Source organism: Cricetulus griseus (assembly GCF_003668045.3).
Source record: "Cricetulus griseus strain 17A/GY chromosome 1 unlocalized genomic scaffold, alternate assembly CriGri-PICRH-1.0 chr1_0, whole genome shotgun sequence".
Taxonomy (NCBI): Eukaryota; Metazoa; Chordata; class Mammalia; order Rodentia; family Cricetidae; genus Cricetulus; species Cricetulus griseus.
This window is the reverse complement of record NW_023276806.1, coordinates 213,248,668-213,272,102: the sequence shown is the minus strand read 5'-3', so window position 1 is coordinate 213,272,102 and position 23,435 is coordinate 213,248,668. Positions and strand designations below refer to the sequence as shown.

The window sequence follows — 23,435 nt, the reverse complement described above, 5'->3', positions numbered from 1 at the left end:
CATTTCTTACTTTACATCACCTGTGTCCTGCTATTCCCCTCTAAGCACACCCTCAATTTTGTTTCCTTTATAGTTTCCTAGTTTCTGTAGTTACTCAATGCTGTGCATGCACACCTGAGAACGTGGAAGTAGGAACTACAGTTGAGAGAGAACATACCGCAATTGACCTTCTGGATCTGGGTTATCTTACTCAACATAATCTTGTCTAGATCCTTCTATTTACCTGCTGATCTCATGATTTCATTTTCTTTACTGATGAACAAATATGCAAGCTACCAAAGGACAATTAAGCCGTCCTATCCAGCTTCAATACCTATGAACCACAGCAACATTCTACATAAAAAGACAGATATAAAAAGTGCAATAAGTGGCATTCCCATGTCAATGGTAACAAATAGTTATCCAGTTGAACTGAAATCCCACTCAGCAGGAGGGAAATCGTGCCTCATACTAGAAACTTAACCAGCTTACCGGGACAAGTGAGGTCATGAACCATTGAAAAGAATCTACTACTACTACTTTGCTAGACCAGAATAATACCTTACCAAATTCTAAACCTTATCCTTATACCCACATATAAATGTGGCTATCACCCCTCATCAAAAAAGCCTCTCTTACAACATATGAATATCATCACAGAAATCTACAACCTGTCATAATGCAGAGATGAACAGATTATGGGGCACTCAGACCCAAGGATATATCTATATCATATTTCCTGAATCTATGCTTAGGGATGATTAAAGGAGACAGTAAAAGATTTCATGAGCTAGAATACCAACAGGTCTACTTCAAATAGTCTGTCTTAGAAATGGCTGGATAAACAAAACTAGAGCAATGGCAATATCAATGGACAAATTAAATTGGAGGGGGGAATTTGGTAAGGTTCTACTCCTAGACAAAGATCTTTAGACAACTAATGACTGCTAGGAAGAGATAATCTCTCCAAGGGATAAGTCTGTTTGTTGGTTGTTCAATGAAGAGTGGTCTGCCCTAAAACCATACACATAAGAGACAACAAAAACAGACTTAGCATGTTAAATATATATATATGCATATACATAAATAAATATCAATACATGCATATAAAATAATAATCAAGCAAAAAGATGCTATCAACTTAAGAGTAGTGGTGGGCACAGGAAGGGTTGGAGAGATGCTACATTAGAAGGGATAAGTGGAAAAAAGGGAGGGAGGAAAGTGTTGTAACTATTTCTATTAAAAATAGATAATACATTTTTGCAAACATTTTCTTTTAAATAGTAATTGTGGCAATTAGAACTGTGCTCGATAAGGAAGATTGAAGGATGCTATGTGGAAAATTATTATGAAATAAATTAGTTCTTAATAACATATCAAGTCCTTAAGTATTGCTATTCAGAAATGGCTTCTTGCAATCTGCTTACATTCAACATTATTTATGTATCACTGTTTCTAAAATATGGCTCAGCTATAGCCTGCATAGATCTCAATATTTCATGTGTTTTGACTGCAGCTAATAAATTATTTTGTAGAAGGATATTATGAATTATAATTGTCCTTTGGGATGATTGCAGATATTTGCAAGGGCAAAACACCAAGGTTCAGTGATTGATCATTTTTATTCTGACCTTGAAGAATTAAATGCAGCTTTGTCTTCTTTTTTTGACCTCCAACACTTATAATTTCACATTTTTTCCTGTGAGAAGTGATACACATTTGATATTTGTCAGCAAATCAGGATGTTCCTAATGCCCTGTGATCCCCTGAATAATTCATTCATGGCTCCTCCAAAGTGCTAACCAGCATCACCCAGGTCTCCCACTTGAGTCACTCCCCAGTTGTTAAATACTTATTTTTGTATGTGGATCTTAACTCATACAATTAAATTCTCTTAATTTTTCATGAAGAATAAAATATGAAGCAAAAAGGCTTTTAAGAACTAATTTTATAAACATGCTTATTTCGCATGGAACATTTTTAAAGCAAGCAGAAATTAAAACATTGCATGTGAAAAATACATAGATTATAGGAAATGGGCTACAGTACCCAACATCTCACAGAAGTGAAAAATACTCTAAGATCTTTACATAATTTTATTCTACAAAGATTTTAAATGGCTATTAGTATGGTATTTTGATTGAGAAATTTTAAAAGATGAGAAATTCAGGCCTCTTTGTATGAGAAATAGCCCTCAACGCGACAGAGTGATAATACTTTTAACACTTTCCGTATGTTCTACTTACTACTAGGAGTTCCAGATGATCAGCCTCATCCAGACAATGAGATTCTTGGAGGTGATCATGGACCAGACACAGGTTGAGGAGTGGTCCTGGTGTTCAGCTACAGCAGGAAGGTGCCAATCACCAGGCATTCCCTTTTGATTTATCTTTCAAGATTTCTTCCTACCCAAGCAACAAACACCCTTGGAATGTTATACTTCCTCTTTTGTGTTAACTTCAGACCATAGAGATAGCTCTTTGCATGCACAAAATATTGAGGATAGCATTAGCAGAGTAAAATAATTTGTATCTACCTAATCTGTGGGTATGTATCTTTGGTATTTTATGCTTCATAATGACAAGAACCCATGTAGCCATGCAAGTTCTTCACCACAGAATGATTAGACAAAAGTGATGTTCTTGAGCTGTATCTTGAACATGTTTTCCATAGTAAGTTGTTCAAAACCACCACCACCACCCTCCCCTGCATCAGCCTTTCTGCATCACCTTTGTTAATAGATTGTGGGTATAGCATAGGTTTCATAGTGGCCACATAACATACAAATTTCATCTCCAAAGTCCTGTGAGAGAACAGGATTTGAAACAATCATGTGGAAATTTATGTGCACCAATATTTGCAACCACCAGTTAGCGCCTCATCAAGATAGTGTCCTAAAGCAGAAGTGGGGTGAGGGGAAAAGATGCATCATTTATGTTGGGTATGAGAAGGTATAATATTTGTTATATTAAGGAAAGTTCTGCTTTATTACGTGTGTAAGTGGCATAGAATGAGGACTAGAAGAAAAGAAAATAGAAGGGACACGAAAGGAAACACAAATCAGTAGCCCTATCATTTGAGTACTTATGTAACTGTGAACTAAATAAGAGTAATAATGACCTCTATACTTTCATCTCCATGCAAACTCAAACTTAATTTAATCAATTCATTTAAGCATGACATGAATTATAGCAGCATTAACTTATTTTGACATTAGTAGAGTATTTATTTTATTTTTCTGGAAAACATTTTTTAGGGCTTGGCCTTATACATTCACTCTAGAATAATACCTATGGTATAATTTTTTATCAATAAAATATACAGACCTGAAGACACACACACACACACACACACACACACACACACACACACACACACACACACACACGCCAAGTTTCTTGTATCTCACAAAGCACCAGTAATTCAAAATTTCAAACCAAAACACAATGGCAAATAAAACATTGTTAGATCAGTGATGACACTCCACACATCTTACACGAGCACCATTACAGAGAAAGAGACCCACCTGGTGCTCTGCAGTAGCTGCTCTGTTTTTTGAGTAACTGATTATACTAAGGTTCTGTCTTCTTTGGGGAAAACTAGAAAGATATGTTAACTGAAAATGCCTTGAAATTTCACGTACTGAAAAAAAGATTTCAAGCTTTTATGTCCAGTTGTTACATAAAATAGGTATCTTTATTTCTTATTAATAAATTATGTATCTATAATAATTTAATAATGCGTATTGAACCTTACGCATGTTCTTTCATCCCTTTAATTGTTCCTATATGAAGCCCCAGATATGTACAAGAAGAAAGAACTACAGGAATGCAATCCACAGCAGTTTATCTATACTCAAGGAGTAAATAACTTGCAAAGCCAGAATTAAAGAATGGTAAGTACTCAGTTCATACAGCAACAAGATGTGTGATCTTTTGAAAAAGAATGTATCAAAAAAAATTTTAGGTGATACTTAGTAAAACAAGAAAGTCATCCTAGTGTGATAAAGTGAAACTCTGTGATACATAGCTAAGCACTTTAAATGAAGATTCATCCACATTTTGTCTAACAATCATGTATGGATATTTAGCATGTAAAAGACACTTGGGGAGAGACTGAGTGATGCAGTTCCTGCCTCTAGGAGTTTTCATTGTAGTAATAAGGAGACATATAATGAATACAGTACACCTACTCAGCCTTCGAGAGAAGCACATACCAAATGTGCAGAGGTGTCAAAAAAATAAGAAATCAAATCAGTGTAAAGGCTGCCACACATCAGGAACATGACTGTTGCTACTCATTCAATTGTGTGAATCACAACTAACCTTTCCCCTTAGTGTTGTTGACCCATGGGCATTTATTTTTAAAAACATAGTCCACTTATTGGAGAAAAAAAAACATTATAACCGGATACTCACTCTGATGAATGTGTCAAATTATAGGTTTGTGAAGTAAAAAAAAAAAAAAATCCGAATTAAATATGCTTAAGATTATTGTAATCATGTTTTCGACATTTAATAATCCTTTGCTTTTTCTAAAGTGAGCTATTTAAAATGATTCTGAAACTTGGCGCTAGCCTCAATCTAAGTTCTAAAGCAGATGCCAGGAACATAGTTCTTCTCACATGACATACTAACTTATTTTCTTACCCAGGTCCTCCGGCAAGTCTTACCTGTACCAAAGAGTAAAATGGGCATGATACAAGCTTCAGAATGGACACAGATGAGAGGTACTGCTGGTAATAAACGAGCTATTTGATGCATCCAAGACCATGTGGAAGACAGAGCTTCTCTAACAGTGGACAGCGCAGAGAAGTGAAATAAAAACCAAGGACCTCAAAAATACAGTGGACCGGGAATGAAAAAAGTAATCTGAAACATAACTATCTCCATGGAAACACTGTGAAATGCTGAACATGAAATGCACAGACTATAGCTGCTGACAAGAACTCTTCAGCTTCAGGAATGGGAACTAGAGGTAAAGCAGAATTCTGGGAAACCTGGTGAGAAGTCCCACAGGGACCTGTTTAACACACAGGGAGGAAAAGAGCCATTTTGAGTAGAGAAAGCACTCAGATGCTCACTGTTTTCCTTTAAACAATATGCCCTCCTCTTTCAAAGCTAAGATCTTTGCTCATCTTTGGGAGCCTAGCACAAATGTAAATGTCTCTGTCAAGCCTGTCTTGGTCCCTAGCCTAAAGTAATTGATCACTCCCTTCAGTATCCTGAGAGCACTTCAAACATGCCTTCCTGATAGCCCCAATTATCTTGATTTATGGCTGTTATGCTTCTGCATCTCTTTCAAAGACATGAACTCATCATTGATAGAGAGACCCGAAATCATGTATCCACTCTTACCCATAGCCAAATAGTATGAAGCCAGAGATATATGCCATAAATAGAGGGACTTAGAGTATAATACAATAATGTTGGTATCAATAGTATGTTTGCAATATTAAGATCGAGGTTGGTGATAGTGTAAAGAAGATAAAACAGAATCTTTCTTCACTTTTGGTTAATTATCCTAAACTAGACAAACTAATATGATGTAACAAATAATGGAAACATGCAGGTGTACATGTAGACAACATCATTGAAGGTATCAGAGGTCTAACCAATGCTTTGATTCTAAATTCCCAAGATCTGGCAATGAGTAAAGCTCTCATCAGAGGGAATCATTCAAAAACTATTGATGTTCTAGAATAGGCCTTAAATTTTAATTAAACTAAGAAAACAAAGAAGCCTCAAATATTGTTGTCTTTTTCATTTTGCCTACTACAAATTTCTCCCAGAACTTCCTCACGATTCCATGAGAGTGATACATGTTCATTCATTAGCAAGGACTCTGGTGTACTTCAAATGTCAGAAGACATTCAGATTAAATTATGTGCCATATAATGTTAGTGTTAAGTGCAATATATTGGTTTTTAGTATCTTAAAATTTGGTGATTTGTGTGTAATGTCTCTTTTGTCCATTAACCAATCTTTGATTAAGAAGCAAAATTTCCTGTACACATTAATCAGCAGGATCTCTCTCTCTCTCTCTCTCTCTCTCTCTCTCTCTCTCTCTCTCTCTCTCACACACACACACACACACACACACACACACACACAGAGAGAGAGAGAGAGAGAAGGAGGAGAGAGAGAGAGAGAGAGAGAGAGAGAGAGAGAGAGAGAGAGAGAGAGAGAGAGAGACTACTTACAACACAGGTGTGTCTGCACAAATAGAAAAAAATCCAAGTTTATCTTGATACTTAGGTAACAAAATTATGCATTTGGTAGTCACCCCTCTCACATAGTATCATAGTTGACACTACTCCAGTGTTTGGGATTAGCCAAGCACAAATCTAAATTCAAATTAAAAGTTGCATCTTCCTGGTGGTAAAAGATCCAAACCACATAGATCTCTCTGAATGTGGAAGGACTCACTTTCATCTCTTTCATCACTTGCCTTGAGATATATAGTATCCTCAGATAAGTCATTTTCAAAGTACGAGAGACAGAATGAGGCTGTTTCCAAAGCCTATTTACAGTAATGCTTGCAAAGGATTTCATTTGAATAAATTTACACTGGTTCTTTTACCTGCAATAATAAAATTTAGCTCATTTCACAGCTGCATTCCACACAGCAGTCCACACTGAATACATCAGCTTAGATGCCTTCAGACATCTATAATGATGCTGTAAAGTTTTCATTTTGTCTCATTCCAGGAAGAAAGGAAAAAGAAAACTGCAGCTGGAATGCAAGTGCAGAATCCGGAGGAAGTCAGCATTTCTATTGTTGATGAATGTCGGTTCAATAAATTATATCAGTTTACACACTTAGAAGATTCCCCGAAAGTAAAGGTAGAGAGAACTATTGTACAGAACATGGGCAGATGGCCAGATCAGAGAAGCTGGAGAGAAGGGGCAAGAAGATCTCAGCAAAGAGAAGTTTAAGGTGAAAGCGAAAGAAATGTGATGTCATGGAAGGAAGAGATTAGGGTATCAGGGACAGGGGCTGGATGGAATAAGAGGAAAGAACAGGTGTAATTATTTTTGTATCACCCTTTCACTTCTTGACCCTTTGGAGCTGATCACCCAGCTACCAAATATATACACAATAAATTATTCTTACTTAAGAATGCCTGAATTTAGCCTGGCTTGTTTCTAGACAGCTTTTCTTAACTAAAATTATCCCATCTACCTTACCTCTGGACCTTTATCTTTCTCTATTCTATATTCCTTTCTTTACTTCTTACTCTGTTGCTGGTTTTATGGTTGGGTGGCTGGCCCCAGGTGTCCTCTCCCCTCCTTCTCTCCCTCCTCCTTCTTTTCTTTCTATTTATTCTCTCTGCCTGGCAGTCCCTCCTAACCCTCTCCTGCTTAGTTATTGAACATTCAGCTCTTTTTTCTATACCAATCAGGTGTTTTAGGCAGGCAAAGTAATGCAGCTTTACAGAGTTAAACAAATGCAACATAAAAGAATGCAGCACATCTTTGAATCATAAAACAAATATTCCACAGCATAAACAACTGTAACATCTTAAGATAATATTTCACAACAGGGACCTATATGTAAGGTATCAGGGAGACATACTGGTGAAGAAAGATTTAGGTTGCCCAGTGTAAACTCTTGGGTTACACTTTTTTTTTGGGGGGGGGAGTTGAGATAGGTTTTCTCTGTGGCTTTGGAGGCTTTCTTGGAACTAGTTCTTGTAGACCAAGCTGGTCTCGAAATCACAGAGACTTGCCTGCCTCTGCCTCCCGAGTGTTGGGATTAAAGGCCTGCAGCATCACTGCCCAGCATTGTGTTACACTTTTAAGAATGGCCACAGTAAAAAGTGCTAGCAAGATAATGAAAAATATCTATTGAATTATGACTTGAAAGGAGAGGTAAGATTCAATGTAACTGGGAACAATATGATGATATACTTGTATTTGATAACAGTGAAAATTATTGTTTAGATCAGATATGTTACTACTCTGCCATATAACTGAAAGTTATAAACATAAATGGTGAGGTTTGAACTGGAGTATTTATTTCTCCATATATTGGATAGTTGAACTATTTGTGAAATCACAATTTATAATAATTCAGCAAAGATTTCTGAGCTTATCTCAAAGTTTTAATGTCAGCTTTCTGTTATATCATATTATCTGAGTTACAAAATGCTAATTCAATTTTATAAATTTACTCTTCACATAGCTGAATAATATTTTACACTTGGCCTCTACAGTTAAAATACTAGGAAATAAAGCTTAGTTGCTTTATAAGAAGTTTTCATTTTTAAGTCAAAATATAATTACACAATTTTTCTTCCATTTCCTCCCTCTCATACCTCTATCTTAGTTCCTCCTACTTTCTCTTAACTTCATGACCTCTTATTCTCTCTCTCTCTCTCTCTCTCTCTCTCTCTCTCTCTCTCTCTGTGTGTGTGTGTGTGTGTGTGTGTGTGTGTGCAAATATCTATTGCTAAGCATACAGTTGGAACCTGCGCAGTCCATACAAAGTTATTTTATGTACATCATTTGAGAGATGACCATTTTGTGTGTGTAGTAAAATACAGCAAAGAATACTTTAGCAGTAAAAATGTGGTTTAGGTCATATAATTTAAGCTCTGTTCTACATGTTTATTCTTTAATACAAGGGACAGCATTTCTGGTTCTGTATTCACAACAAATTCATACATTAAAATATATTAATTAATACAAAAATTAGAAAGAAGAGTTAAGTGCAAAGAATTTCTTCTGCAGTGTTGACCATTAAGGCTCACAAAGTATACAAAGCTTACAAGGCTCAGAAAGAAAAAAAAACAAATGTATGAAACTTCCATGGCTCAGGAAGTTCCTAAAATTAAAGCAAATCCACAAAACCCTTTCTTCCAATAACAACCGATAGGGAGAGAAGCTTTGTCCTACCTAGCTGCTTGAAGATGGAAAACATATGTGGGAAAAAGCAAACAAACTAAAAAGAATGTCACAAGGTAATATTCATACAGGTCCCAATGTTGAAATGACTCAAATATCCTTCAGCAAATGGATAAATAAAATTTAGTTGGTTTATAAAATGAATAGTAGGAAGCAATATAAATAAACAATATGCTCCCCTATATTACAAGATAAATGAACTCTGAACCCAGAGACTATAATTCCATTCATACAAAATGTCAAGAATTAACAAATCTATAACAAAAAAAGTAGCTTCATACTTGCATAGGCCATGAAGTAATGATTAGACAATGAGAATGTTTTAAAATTATGATAGTTATGCATGTATAGCATCGAATTCTAATTGCACTTTATAATGAAAACCTGGAGTCAGATTTATGGATTAAAGCTGAAAGATCAGAGAAGCAGAGCAGCCAGTATGAATCCTCAGGCCAAAGGGACCAACCTACCCCTACAAATCCTCAGACTGAATGGGCTGAGCTCCTGTCTCCTCCTGTCTTATATTCCTCTCTCCACCCAGCCATATCACTCCTCTCTCTGCCTTCCTAATGCTAGGATTAAAGGCATGTGATCCCAAATGCTGAGATCAAAGGTATGAGCCCTGTTTCTCTTTGAGACTGGATCAATCTAGTGTAGCCCAAGCTGGCCTTGAACTCACAGAGATACATTTGCCTCTGCCTCCTGAAGGCTGGAATTAATGGTGTGCCACCACTGCCTGTCCTCTATGGCTAATTAGTAGCTTAGCTCTGCACTCTCATCTTCAGGCAAGCATTAGTTGTTAAACACAAACAAAATATCACCACATGCATACACCATTCTATGAATATACTAAAAGGTACTAAATTTTCTTTTGTAAAATGACTGATTGAATGGTAAAACTCATGTCCAATGTAGCTATTAAAATATTACTGAAGTAAAAGTTCCAACTATTTATTATATGGTTGTAAAGGAAATCTATCTTGTATAAAATAACAAGGCAAAAGGGTTAATTTCCCCTCATAGTGTCAAATTTTAAAAAAAAAAAATCTCATCAACTCTGCTTTTAGATGGTACTATCAAAATAAAGAATTACTGCAAGAGTTAAGAGTCTTGAAAACTTTCGTTACAGCCAGGAAATCACAGCCCTGCAATGGTTTTATCTGCCAAGGTTGAGACGCCACCTTGTCTGATAAGATATTAGTTCTGTTTGTGAAACTTTTATGGCTGAAGCAGTTCAAAGTCAGCTCTCTTACAGCACGAGCCAAGGGAGCTGAAGAAGCTTCATTAAATTTTGCAGTACGAGACAAGCAAAGAAATGTATCTTAGCTGCCATCAAGGTTTTCTTTGTGAATTATTTGATTCCATAAATCCAAATCAGCTTTGATGGCTCTCCCATTAGAGTTCTGCAGATATGACTGCAAACTCTCAGACGAGGCTGTTCTACAGAGCAATTGAACCTGGAGATCTCCCTGCATTTTGGCAATTTTCTACACTAGCTCAGAAACCAGGAATACCCTGATCCTAGCTCCTCCCCTCCATAGGGCTCCCAAGCCAGTGAACTGATAAAAGATAGCATACAGAAAGTAGATGGTTAGAAATAGGGATTTTCAGATACTTAACAGTTGGTATCCCATGTTCTCTCATGGACTCATTCTCTGACACTAAAACAAAAGTATGCCATAAATACATTTTCCACTGTCACACTTAAGGTTTATATGCTTTTGAAGTGGAACATGATTTGGTAAGTATAAAGGTCTCAAACTTGTCATCCATTTTTAGTCCTCTAAGTGTTGTAGATGAACAGCACTGTTGTCACTTAGGAGATTTATGTTTTTAACTAGACCCTATCGCAAAAGGCAGCCAATGGATCTTTAGCAGGATTAGGGAAGGGTATCACTTCTGCTTCTCAAACCCAATAGGGTAGCAAGGAGAAGAATAGACTAAGACTGCCTTAGAACCACCATGGTTCACTTTGTACTCATTCTTCATCACAGACCCCACCAGAGAAAGACTTTCATTCACTTTAATATAGGTCTGTTCAAAATTGCAGCAGGATTCAGTTCAGTCTCATTATAGGGGAAGTTGGGAGCCCACCCCACATGGAGGGATGCTTTCTCAGCCTGGACACATGGGGGAAGGCCTAGGCCCTGCCTAGGATGTTACAACTGACTTTGGGGAACCCCCATGGAGCTCCCTGGGGAGCAGTGGGGGCTGAGGTGGGAGCTGGTGGGGGTTGGAGGGAGAGGGAGAAGGGATTGCTATGTGAAGCAGTCTTGTTTCTAATTTGAACTAATAAAAATATAATTTCTTGGAGAAAAATTGCAGCAGGAAAAAAAAGAAGACATTAAATGAACTTTATAAATAAGTCAAAATAGATACTTACTATACTACTGACAAAAGTATGTAGAATTTCAAACACTAAAGAATGTCAAAGTATTACAAAAGAGTACTTCAAAAAACCTACTCCATTAAGTTAGAAAATTTAAGCTCTCTCACGTTATATACTTACCTAAACTGTATATAGTACGTGTAAACCTTTGAGCACATATAACATTTAAGTAGAATTCACCTAGTTAGCTAGATAATGCTCCTCTCAAGAGCCATGGACTATCTAACAAACACCCTAAACCCAGGCATGAGAAGCATCCTTTTTAGTTACTGGTCAGTTTTATTTGAGAGAGTCCACCAACATTATAATCTATATTTGTCACCTTTCATTATCTCCCAGAGGTGAAAGCTGTGTCTATGTTGCTGAAGACACCATCCACTTCAGACAGAGGGCACAGAGGCTTCTGAACTGCTACTGACCTAAATGATTCCTCTCTGATGACTAGTTTTCATGGCATAAAAAGCACAATATTAACTTCAAAGGATGGAAGCCACCAATAGTCCTACATAGCTGTAGCTGTGATGCCTCCAAACTACAACAATGACCAGTGTGATGTGTGGCCCTAATGCACAATAGTAGGATGCATACCTTGGCAAAAACCAAGAGCCTTCCAATTGGACCAAAGGCCTGGCCAACAAATGTGAAAACATGTCTGGTATGCAAACCTAACAACTACTCAGGGCTATTGAAATCATGGATCTTTGAGTAGAACCTATAACCACTACTTTACTCACCCAGCATAATCCTTACCTACAATCCACATATTTGTCCTTATACTTACAAATATGTGTAATCCTCACCCTTCATCAATGAAGCTGCAAATTGCAACATACAGAGAACATTACAGAAAACCATAACAGTTCAAAATACAGAGAAAAGTGGCCTGGAGGTACCCTGCCCCAAATGATACTTCTATAACACAATTCCTGAAGTTAAGGCTTAGGTTTATTGTGGAAGAGTGGGAAGAAAGATCACTACAGTCAGAAGACTAGGAATTTGGCTGTGATATGTTCTTAAATATGTCAGAGAACACTCTCAAAGTCTCATCAACAGGATGTAAGAAACAATTACAACAATAGACATGCTAACATGAAGAGAACACTATTATGGGGTCCCAATCCTAGACAAGAACCATAGGCAACTAAGCTGAAAGCAGGAGAAAGTTTTCTTCAAGGAAGAACCCTGAGTTGGTTATTCAATAATAAGAAAACAGCTCTGAAACCATATTCTTACAAGTAAAAATCATATGGATTGAGCAGGTTGTAATTAAATATTTAGGAGTAAACTTATGTAAGAACAAATAAAAAGAGATCTTGAATTTTATAACAATAAGAAGGGTATACGGGAAGATTAGAGGGAGGAAAAGGGAGGGGAGAAAATTATATAATTATATTTGAATTTCAAACAATAGAAAAGTTATGCTAAAAGTATATGTAATTAGCATCACTAAAGGTTGTGTGTATTTGTCTTGAAAAGTTTACAAGAAAAGTGGTAGAAGTTTATTTAGAACAACAGTCATATGAAATTTATAAGTTCACTTGGCTTAAAATTGACAAGTATATTCTTTTACTCCTGGTGATGGTCAATACATACCTACTTGTTTCCATAAATCAGAGCACAGAAAGCCAAGGACAATCTCTTTAGACCAACTCTATATACTCTGCCCTTTCCTCACCTTCCAAACACATACCAACACATTGCCCCATAATCAAGTCACTCATTTCTATTTATTAATTTACTTACCTATTTATTTACTTGTGTGAGAGAGAGTATATGTGCCTCCACTCATGTGCATAGACAAATGACACTTGTATGACCTGTTTTTCGAATTTTGCCTTAAGTATACAAGGGATCAAAGCCATGAAAACAGGATCCTTTACTACTTAAGTCATCTTGCTGGCTTTCATTTGCTTCCATCTGTCCCTCTTCCCTCCCTCCCTGTTTCTCTCCCTCTTCCCTCCCTCCCCCCCCCTCTCTTGAATACTTGTGTTACAGGTATGCATGACCTCTGTTAGCCTTCATTCTTTTTTTATTTCTATTTTATAGGTGCTCTTTCTCTGCATGTAATTCTATCTCTTTTTAACTTACGTTTGCTTTGTAAACTGTTTAACTTTAAAGCTCAAGCTGTAGGAAAGTTTTCCTTGCTTGACCCATTTTCCAAGAGAGTCCCTGTGTCCTATATTGAGTACTTCCATCTGTTCTCTACAGCTCTATATTCTTCTGTCTTTACAGGCAGTTTGATTACTTCAAATGACCTACTGAAACTTAATGGGGATCTCCAAGAGTGACAGATTCACAAGCTCCTCAAGTTTGCAATCCTAAACATGGCACAGAGCTTGCCATAAAATAGACACTAAACATCTGCTGGTCCTATATAATTGGTCAGATTGACCAAAGTTGAAGAGGAAAAAGACCACTAGTTCTATTATCAGAGTCCTCTAACGTTACAGACTGTATTGTTTGTACCTTAACTATCTCCTCTAGAATGCAAGACTACACTGTCTACACTATTCCTTCCTGGGCTTCTTACCAATAATTTCTTCATGATATTTTAATCAGTGTTGACTATTTGTGACACTAACAGATTGGAATTTGTTGATGTGATTTCAGACAGATACTACTAAAAGAAAAGTATTTCTTAGAAATATATGAAGGCACTGAAGTTTGTAGACATTGTTCATACACCAGGGTAGGAAACACAGGAAGGTGGTTAGACATAAAGTATCTTAAAATAAAACTATTAAGTTGGTGGAAGGTGATATAAGGACTTGTATAATAAGTGCTCTTGTAGGGTTTTATTGAACAGAAAAATTAGCACAAAGCACACTAAAATAAATTGAATATAATTAATATTTTAGCAAAAAGTATGAATAATTGAGTAACATTTTAAAGCCATTTCTATAAATACCACACACATAAAACACATTTAAGGAGATATAATTTCCTAATAGAAGACAAATAATTAAGTCCTGTTTGGTGATTTAGCTGTAAGTGATGGTATTTGTGCATACATGTCTATATTAATACATGTAGACACACTTATAGATGTGTGTGTGAGTATGCTTGTAATGGTACATTGGATTATTATTGTAATTCTACTATAAATTTGAAATGCTTGATGAAGTTTAGAAATGTATGGGTAAATGCGTTTTAATGGGCATGAAACAGTTGCATAGCTATCTTTCTTGCAAGTAGTGATTAGTTTTATTTGGAAGATATTGAACGATTTAGATTTAGGTATGTAAACTATTAGTCTAATTATATATGTGACCTAAATGAACACATAGATACACATTGCACTTTTGGAAATGAAGCATTCACTTCCTCTTCACACATCACAGAGTTAAATCATCTTGCCAAGAATAGTCTCAGGTGTTTCTACACTAGATCATTTTGGAACTGCATAGTCCCACTTAAAGAGTCACACCTCCAGCATTTCTAACATGTCAATGATGTGTGCAATCTCAAGGAAAAAAAATCAAGGCAGAATACTCTATACTGTACATAACCTTCTAAAAGCTGTGATGCTGTTGGCCAAAAACCTGCGGGGGAAAAAAATTCTATCAGATGTAGTAAGGCTTGGAAGATGCTCATAGAACCACATAGTGAGAACCAAATTGAAGAAGTAAATGATCCTGGTCACATGCTCTTTCCATGGGGCAGGGGGGACACTGGGATCACTGCCAGGCAGTAGATAACTATTATCTGAGTAATTGCCAAACATTGTCTGAGTCTTGTACAAGTTTATCTTATTATCTTTAAAATGCATGAACAAGTAGAAAATAATGCATACCTAATTTGTAGCTGAAGAACAAGATACAAAGAAAGATTAGAAATTATAGCTCTAAAATTTTGAACAACTCCTGTATACCTGTGCTCAAATTCTGTTCTTAAACATCTCACTTTATTAAATACAGGTTCAGGTGTGTGAGCGTGTATACTGCTCAGTAATTATTGCTGCTTTCATTCTAACTGTGGATTTAGTTCTTCAGCATTTATATCTTTCTCTGTCAGGGACAGATTCTGGGAATATTGGGTTGGTGCCATTGACTATTGCATTCTCAGATACTGGTAGAGAGAATAAAAATAATGTACAAACAAATGTAACCAGTCTAAGGAATACAACCTGAATGACCCTCATCTTGCTTAATCTTGAAAGCTAAGGAAGGTCTGGCCTGCTTAGTAATTAGATGGGAAACTGCCTAGGAAGCTTGAGTGCTGCAGATTTGTTGGACATGATGGCATACACCATTAATCTCAGAACTCTGGAGGCAGAGACACGCAGGTTTCTGTGAGTTCAAGGCCAGCCTGGTCTACACAGTGAGCTATAAAGCCTTGAAAAGACTGGGGGAAATTTTAAATGGTTATTGTAAGGGAAAGAAGCCAGTGTGAAGAGGCTACACACTGTATGATTTCAGCTGACACTGAAAAATTCCAAGTATAAAGACAGTAATATCAATTGTTGTTAGAGACTTGGGGGCAGCAAATGAGAAATAAATAGACTGAGCATGGAGAATTTCATGTCAGTGAAATTTTCTCATAAGATACCAGCATGGTATATCGAAAATCTTCATGTATGTGTCAAATCAATAGAATGTATAACACAAAGAGTGAACGTTAATGGAAACCATGGACATTAGTTAAGAATAATGAGTTAGTAATAGATTGTAACAAATATATGACATTGGCACAAGTTTCAATAGTAGTGGAAAATAGATAGAGATGGTGAGTTAATGGAAAGGGAAAATTCTACTTAATTTCCCATATACCTAGAAGATAGAAAGAAGGACATGGTACAGTATAAACTGCCAGGACTCGAACTGTTTATTCAAGTGATGGCCTACAAGGTAAAGCAAACCAACACATAAAGCTGGAGCAATACTATCCAGATGAGGAGCTATGGGGAATTGACAACAGCTGGAAGAAGGACAGTTCTTCTCTCAGAAGGTGGCCATTGGTAGGTTGCCCATGCTCCAGCACATGATCTCATACCATGCACCATGGGCAGCACTAAGTGAACTTCCTGGATAATAAATAAGAGTAAAGAAAAAGAAAAATGGGAATGGGAAGCAGAGAGGGTGCACAGCTTTAGTTCTAGCACCTGGGAAGTAGAGGCAGGCAGAGCTTTAAGTTCAAGGCCAGATTGATCTACTGAGCTAGTTCCAGGACAACCAGGATGCCAGGGCTACACAGAGAGACCCTGCCTCCCCCCCCAAAAAAAAAATGAGAAGAGGAGAAGGAGGAAGAGAAAAGAGGATGTGTTTGTGCATCTGAAGAGAGTTGAAGAAGGGGGAGTACAGGGTATACATGATCATATTTCACTGTATACATGCATGAATCTCAGAATGAAGTTTTTTTTAAGTGTGTGGAATTGCAGTCTCTTGCTCAGTCTCCTGAGAACCATTACAAAATGAAGTACAAAAGGTTCTTTTGAACAATTAACCTTGGGCTTGGACTTGTTACTTAAAATATTCTTTATGATCTCCAGTAAGGGCCAGTTTAATATAATAGTTAGAACTATGGACAAATAACTTCATTTCCTAGACTTTTTTGTTTGTCTTTAATTGAAATTGGCAGACGAACAGGTGACAATCCCTGCAAATTATATCTACTATTTTAAGTGAATGGTGAAGAGTGGGAGAGAACCTTAGGGGACTCAGATCCATTCTGTTTAGAACCTGTTAGAACTTCCCAGTTGCTTTCCCATCTCAAAACTTCTATTGTCATTCTATTATAAAACATCATAGCATTTAAATATCCAGAATTAGGTAGAGTTTAGGTTGAAACAATTCTGTGTATTCTCAGTCCATGGGTATTTCATTGCACAATGCTATCTTCCTTATAACGTGTTTTAGAGAAAACTAATATACATTTCCAGGCTTGGCTAAGGTTGCAAAATTGTGTAGATGAATTTTAGGAACAATAAAAATCATCACTATTGAACTTTTGATGTGAGCCAAGCATTTTGCTAGTACCTTATAAATGTTACTATATTAAATCCTAGAGAATATATGCTATTAAACCATAGTGGAGATAAAAATAAAATATTTTATTGATACGAATAGGAGATGTGCCCTTTCCTGGATGGAGATGAAAGAGGAAAGGATTGTGGTGGGGGTGGGGATGATGGACTGGAAGGAGAGGATGGGGGAGGGAGGCTGCAGCAGGAATGAAAAATAAATAGATGAGTAAAAAGAATTCAGGGACAGAAAATAAAATACTCTGGCCAGGACTGCGAAACATTGGTCCTCATCCTCTACCTATGTGTTTTCATCCTTTCCTCAAGTCTACGAGTAAACTGAATCATGATCCAAAGAAAGACACTTTTCCAGCATAACTGAAGTTCAGGAAATATATTTTAGACTGTCTGTTATGATGGGTCTCTCCTTTCCTACTCACTGACTGACACAAAGAAGAGATAATTCTCTACAGACATTGCAAGTGACTTTATTTTCAAATGTATAATGACTGTCAGTCAAAGGAAATAAAAAGAAAATGATTATATTTTTTCATTTTAAATTGAAGAATAAACATACTTTCTCATGCAATTAGTTGTGTAAAGGACACTTTAACAGCGCGATTAGAGTGTAGTTATCAGTTATTGCATGAATCTACTGTGGGAAGCATTCTTCTTGAGGGGTAATTATACTTGTAAATAGCCCAATTTAAATAATAGAAACTATTTTTATGTTTCTCAGATTTCAAAATAATTCCCTTATCATAAAAGTATGTTGAATGAGTCTTTAGGACTTTATTAAGAATAGATCTCCATGACTTAATTTGGCAAAAAGCCTACTGTTATTTTATGTTGTCGAGCACATTTTGGGCAGTCTGTTTACTCTTGTGTGAAATTGCCAGGTAAATTTGATTAATCAACACTATTATGGAAATAATTTCATAAGCTAAAAGAGTATCAAGAGTAAGCAACCATTACTCCTGATGACACTAGTATTGTCACCACCTAATAATTTTCAAATTCCAACTACATCAGTTATTTGGCATACTGATATAAATATATTACTAAGAATTCACATAAAGACAAGTTATTTTTAAATAGCTAGGATATAAAACAATTGGAAATTTAAACTTTGGTATTTTAAGAAATAATTTAGCTTGCTCTATTAAAAATAGCCATGCTATTTGGCTTTTCAGTTCAATCAATGGTGCATATTTTTTATTGTCTTGTTTATTAGTTAATAAAGTTTATATATCTAGCACTCTAGCTATCATGTCCACTTCAAAACCAGTTTCCTTACCAGTTCTTCATCTTAAATGATATTACCTATAAGCCAAACAATTTCTGGAACTACTTATGCTTTTACATTGTGATTTATTAATACACATCTACGAATGAGTACATATTGCTATTTTCCTTATAACTTTTCTGATATTTTCTCAATTTTTCTTCACTGGTTTCTGATATACTCCTTAAAACTTAATAGTTCTTTGTGAACTATCCTTATTTTACTTTTCAGTATTTGCTTTTGTTTACAGGCTACTCATAACTTGAAAACTCATAATTGACTTTCAGGTTTCCAAATTTAGCATAGCTCCATCTCCCAATCATCCATTGGATTATTAGATAATTTTTTGAATTACCTTTATCCATTAGATCACTGAACCTCAAGTTCAATGTATCTGAATTAAACTGATATCCATCCCAATCCTAAGAAATCTTCCTTGTCACTTTCTGTCTCACTATTTGGGTGCTGAATAATGGGTTCCTTTATGACTTATTTAGGATGATGTTAAAACTGAGCTGACTGGTAATCCCTTACTCTATGTCTAAAATCCACATATGAGTGAGTACATACCATGTTTGTCTCTTTGTGATTGGTTTACCTCACTCAGAGTGGTTTCTTCTAGTTCCATCCATTTTCCTACAAATTTCAAGATTCCATTGTTTTTTTTTTTTTTTCTACTGAGTAGTACTCCATTGTATAAATGTACCACATTTTCTTTATCAATTCTTCCACTAAGGGGCATCTAGGTTGCTTCCAGATTCTGGCTGTTACAAATAGTGATGCTGTGAACATCGTTGAACAGATGTCCTTGTTGTATCAATGTGCATCTTTTGGGTATATGCCTAAGAGTGGAATGGCTGGATCTTGTGGTAGACTGATTCCCATTTTCCTGAGAAGTTGCCATACTGATTTCCAAAGTGGTTGTACAAGTTGGCGCCAGCAGTGGAGACCCCAGGAACGTGGGTTTCAGTGAGGAGACCTCGGAAATCTACAGGACCTCCTGTAGTAGTTCAGTACTTATCCCTAGCATAGGTATGGACTTTGGGAGCACAATCCACATACAGAGATACTCCTTGAGCCAAGACACACTTGGGTGAGCATAGGCCCTATCCCAAAGGATATGATAAACTCTGATGACACCCTATGGAAGGCCTCACCCTCCCTGGGGAGCAGAAAGGATATGATAGGTAGGGTTTTAGTTGGGGGGGTGGTAGGAGAGGAGGGGAGGGAGTGGGAACTGGAATTGACATGTAAAACCATCTTGTTTCTAATTCAAATTTAAAAAATGTGAGCTTCCACTTCTGCAATGCAAAACAGTGCTGTTCTCCATGCTTTTACTATAACTGCTAAGGTCCTCGTGCTATATTCCCTTTCTTATTGGCCCTACAGCCTTTAGATTTCACCTCTCTTCTTTCTCAACAAACAATACATCAATCATCTTCTTAGAGCTTCCTGTGTCTTTTATATCCTTATGGGTTAAGCTCTAACAGCTTTTTCATGGTGCTAGCATTTTCTTAAAATCTGTTTACAATTGACTTCATTGACATTAAATACTTTTCTGCTGAGTATTTGGTCATTAGCTGCACTGTCACTGATACTGATATATATATATATATATATATATATATATATATATATCTTCTTCTGTGCTTAACTTCCTCCTTGGCAAAAAAAAAAAAAAAAAAAAAAAAAGCCAAGATCCAAAGCTAACGGCAATTCCTCATTAATCCATACCTTCAACTTTTTTTTATCAACTACATAAGCTCTGCTATCATTATATAATGTTCATGAGTATGGTATGCTATATATTAATTATTATATATTTACAGTATTGTTTAATTTAAGTTGGTTAAGGGCAAAGACGACAGTATCACATTCATCATCTACTAAAGTGAGACCTAACTGCAAATCTTTAACAATTCTATTGTGAGTTGACCTAAAACTATTATATAACACATATAGTATATTGTAAATCATATTTCATAAATCTGCATAAATCACAAGTACTTTACTACATGAACATACTGTATTTAATGATCTGTGCATTTACATATATTTATGTAAATACAATACTTAATGGCTGAGTAGATATTTAGATATTATCTTTTCTAATCATTGTACAGACACTGTCTGACACTACCACAATGGAGAGCATGCTATTGACAGTTAAAGATCTTTCCCCAGACCTTTGTCATTGAAAATTCCGCTTAAATGAAGTCGTCTTTCATGACATTTCCTGTAAACAGTAGAAAGAGCAAGTACCCTCAACTCCTCTATCCTCCCAGTTCCTTTCCTGCCTCTTTTCTCTTCTTTTTTTGTTTCTCATTTAAATCAAATTTACATGCTAGCTTCTCATCAAATGATAGACACATGATTGTACCCCCTCTGCATTTTCAGTTACAATGTAATCTTTCCCTTTACATATGTCCTACTTCCTCTGAGAACTATTCTCATCTCATTTCAGATCTAGTAACAGTTCCCTTCCTCTAAATGGGTTAAAAAAAAATGAAGAAATAGTTATTTTGCTCAGCAGGTTAAACTTTCCATTATTTCCCATCAAAGAGGGGAACACTGTGAGAAACATAATATCACCATCCCCATCACACCACCTTCTGTTTGCACAAAACTTGACAATGCATGAGTTAGTTTCTGATAACCCACTTGATTCCACCATGCCATGTGTGGATGGACAGTCAACAGCAAGTGTTATCCAAATGAGGGTAGCTGAGGAAGTAAGGGTCAAAAGTCAAGCGAACTATTCTTAGAGCAGACTAGAGCTGAACCTGGCATTGGAATCAAGGTCTCCATCCCCTTGATCCCCGGTGCTTCCATTTTAAACTGTTAATTGGCTTGTGTTTCGGCCTTGACATTAATGTTTACAAATATTGGTACCCAAGAGGCAGCTCAGAATGCTGAAGACATTCTTTTTCATCTAAATTACTACTTGGCTCATGTTCCTTTGATAGTACAAGTTTCAACTAGCCCAGCACTGTTTGCCCGATGTTTATCTGAGAAGCTCTTTCTAAACTCCCAAATAGTACCGGTTTAGAAAAAACAAAAAACAAAAACTTTCACTTTTAATTTACCAAGCAGTTGATCGTCAAAGTGTTAGCAAGAATGATTTTGCTTTACCTAATCTGTGTCTGTATTTGTGCATGTACTAGCAGGCATGTGCCTTTCATGAAATGTTCCAAGTGTGTTTTCTCTTTAATTGAATTTCTGTTTAATTCCCTTACTAAGTTGCTTGGATACTAGGACCTTCTTTAAACCTTCAGTTATCAGTGTGTTTGATGTTAATGGATCTGCCTCTTCAACTGGGATAGGAGGGCTGAAGCCAGAAAGGAGACAAGATCTCTCTTTTGCGACTGAGGCACTGAGGCACTTTTGCTTTTATCTCGTCCTTCTCAATATTAAGGCATCGCCCAGGAACTCTCAAGTCATCCTCAGCTCTCTGCAAGGAGAATGCGTCCTCCACTCTTTATGAGTGTGTCAAGTCTCAGGTTGGCTCGGGAATTCCATCTCCTATCATGGACAGAGTATCCACCCATCAAGCAGAGAAGGGAGCCTTGGGGCAGTGGGTTTTGTTGTTTCCCTGTGGGTTCTTGCCTCTACGGTGCTTTGCAGGGAGTCTTAGGAGCAGCGAGTTGCTGCCTTTCTGGCTTGGTCGAAAAACAAAGCGAAAAGACTTCTTTCCCCGGAAGGAAAAGTTTCAAACCCCACACGCTAATGACTCCACACAGTAAAAATCACTTTAACTCACTCATTACTAATTGCACTGTCCAGCCTTCCCAAGGGTCTCTAGGAGCTTCTTTTGCCTCTTACTGTTCGATCTGTCCTCACAGAGCTTGACTGTCCCACACACCACAAATCTACACTTAACAAATTTAACTCTACCCCCTCATATATAACAACAGTAAGCATACTGTTTGCCCAAACACGGCATAAACATAGGCGAAACTGTTAACTTGTTTTTTGCTAGACTGTCATTTTAGAAAGTCTTAGACTGGAAACCCAGAGAAGAAAAACACTTCACTTTATAATGAAAGTATAGCACTGCCCTCATTCACTGTCGAGCTGCAAGAGAAACAATCACCCCAGTGACTCACTGTTGCCTCTTAGTTATGTTGTTCTTTCCTGATGGCTTAGGACGTGACCTAATTCGCTTGCAGGAATCATACTTTTGACCTGAGGATCCCGGCATAATCAGGACCAGTTGGAAGCACAGGGAGCCCCCAGCTCCCGATCATGGCCCCAGATTTGCAGATGGAAGAAAGGGCAACTCTGTCCCACTTACCGGTCTTCCACAGATAGAGGGTGGGCACCTCGGCGTCTCCCTGCGCAGCAGCCCCGCGGGCGCCGGAGCTCAGCAGGAGCAGCAAGAGCACTGGCAGCCGCAGCAGCTGCAGGACGCCCCGGCTCCGGGACGCCAGGCGCCCGGCTCGCAGCCCCATGCTGTCTGCAGCCGCTCCAGCCTCCGGAGCCGCAGTACTCTCGCGGGGGACGGTCCTTCCTTCTCTACCAGAAGAGAACGCAAAGCTCTCTCTGCTGCTATTGTTCGCTCCAGATGAAAAGCAGCCAAAGAGCAACTAACACTAGGGAACAATAGCATCCGCGGCGGCGGTGGACGCCACTGCCGCCGCCGCTGGCGGTGATGCTGGCGGGGATGCTGCCTCCGCTGCCATGGCGCGCTTACTGGCAGGTCCTAGCGGCGAGGGACACAGCCGGCCGCAGGGGGCCCCAGCTGACAGGGCCAGCCCAGAGCTCTGCGAGGAGCAGCCCCCGCCGCCAGCTGTAGAGAAGGGAGGGGGGCGGGAGAAGAGAGGAACCGAGCGTACCCGAGGGGACCACGGGCGGGGGACAGCGAGGGCACAGGGCCAGCACCCAGACCCCACGCGTCTGCCCTGAGAACTCCCC

General features: G+C 37.6%; 1 protein-coding gene across 4 annotated transcripts in view; it reads right to left on the bottom strand.

Annotated features, from left to right (window-relative positions):
• The window catches only part of Thsd7a (thrombospondin type 1 domain containing 7A), a 402,619-nt gene extending 379,408 nt beyond the window's left edge, over nt 1-23,211 (bottom strand). Inside the window, exon 1 of one of the 4 annotated variants that reach the window (XM_035450549.1) lies at nt 22,816-23,211. In XM_035450549.1, the coding sequence (XP_035306440.1) occupies nt 22,816-22,972 (157 nt within the window). In that variant the 5' untranslated portion in view covers nt 22,973-23,211. The remainder of the gene's footprint in view (nt 1-22,815) is intronic. The other 3 variants (XM_027389923.2, XM_035450550.1, XM_027389924.2) reach the window with 3 other exon arrangements.
• Nucleotides 23,212-23,435: the final 224 nt, after the last annotated feature.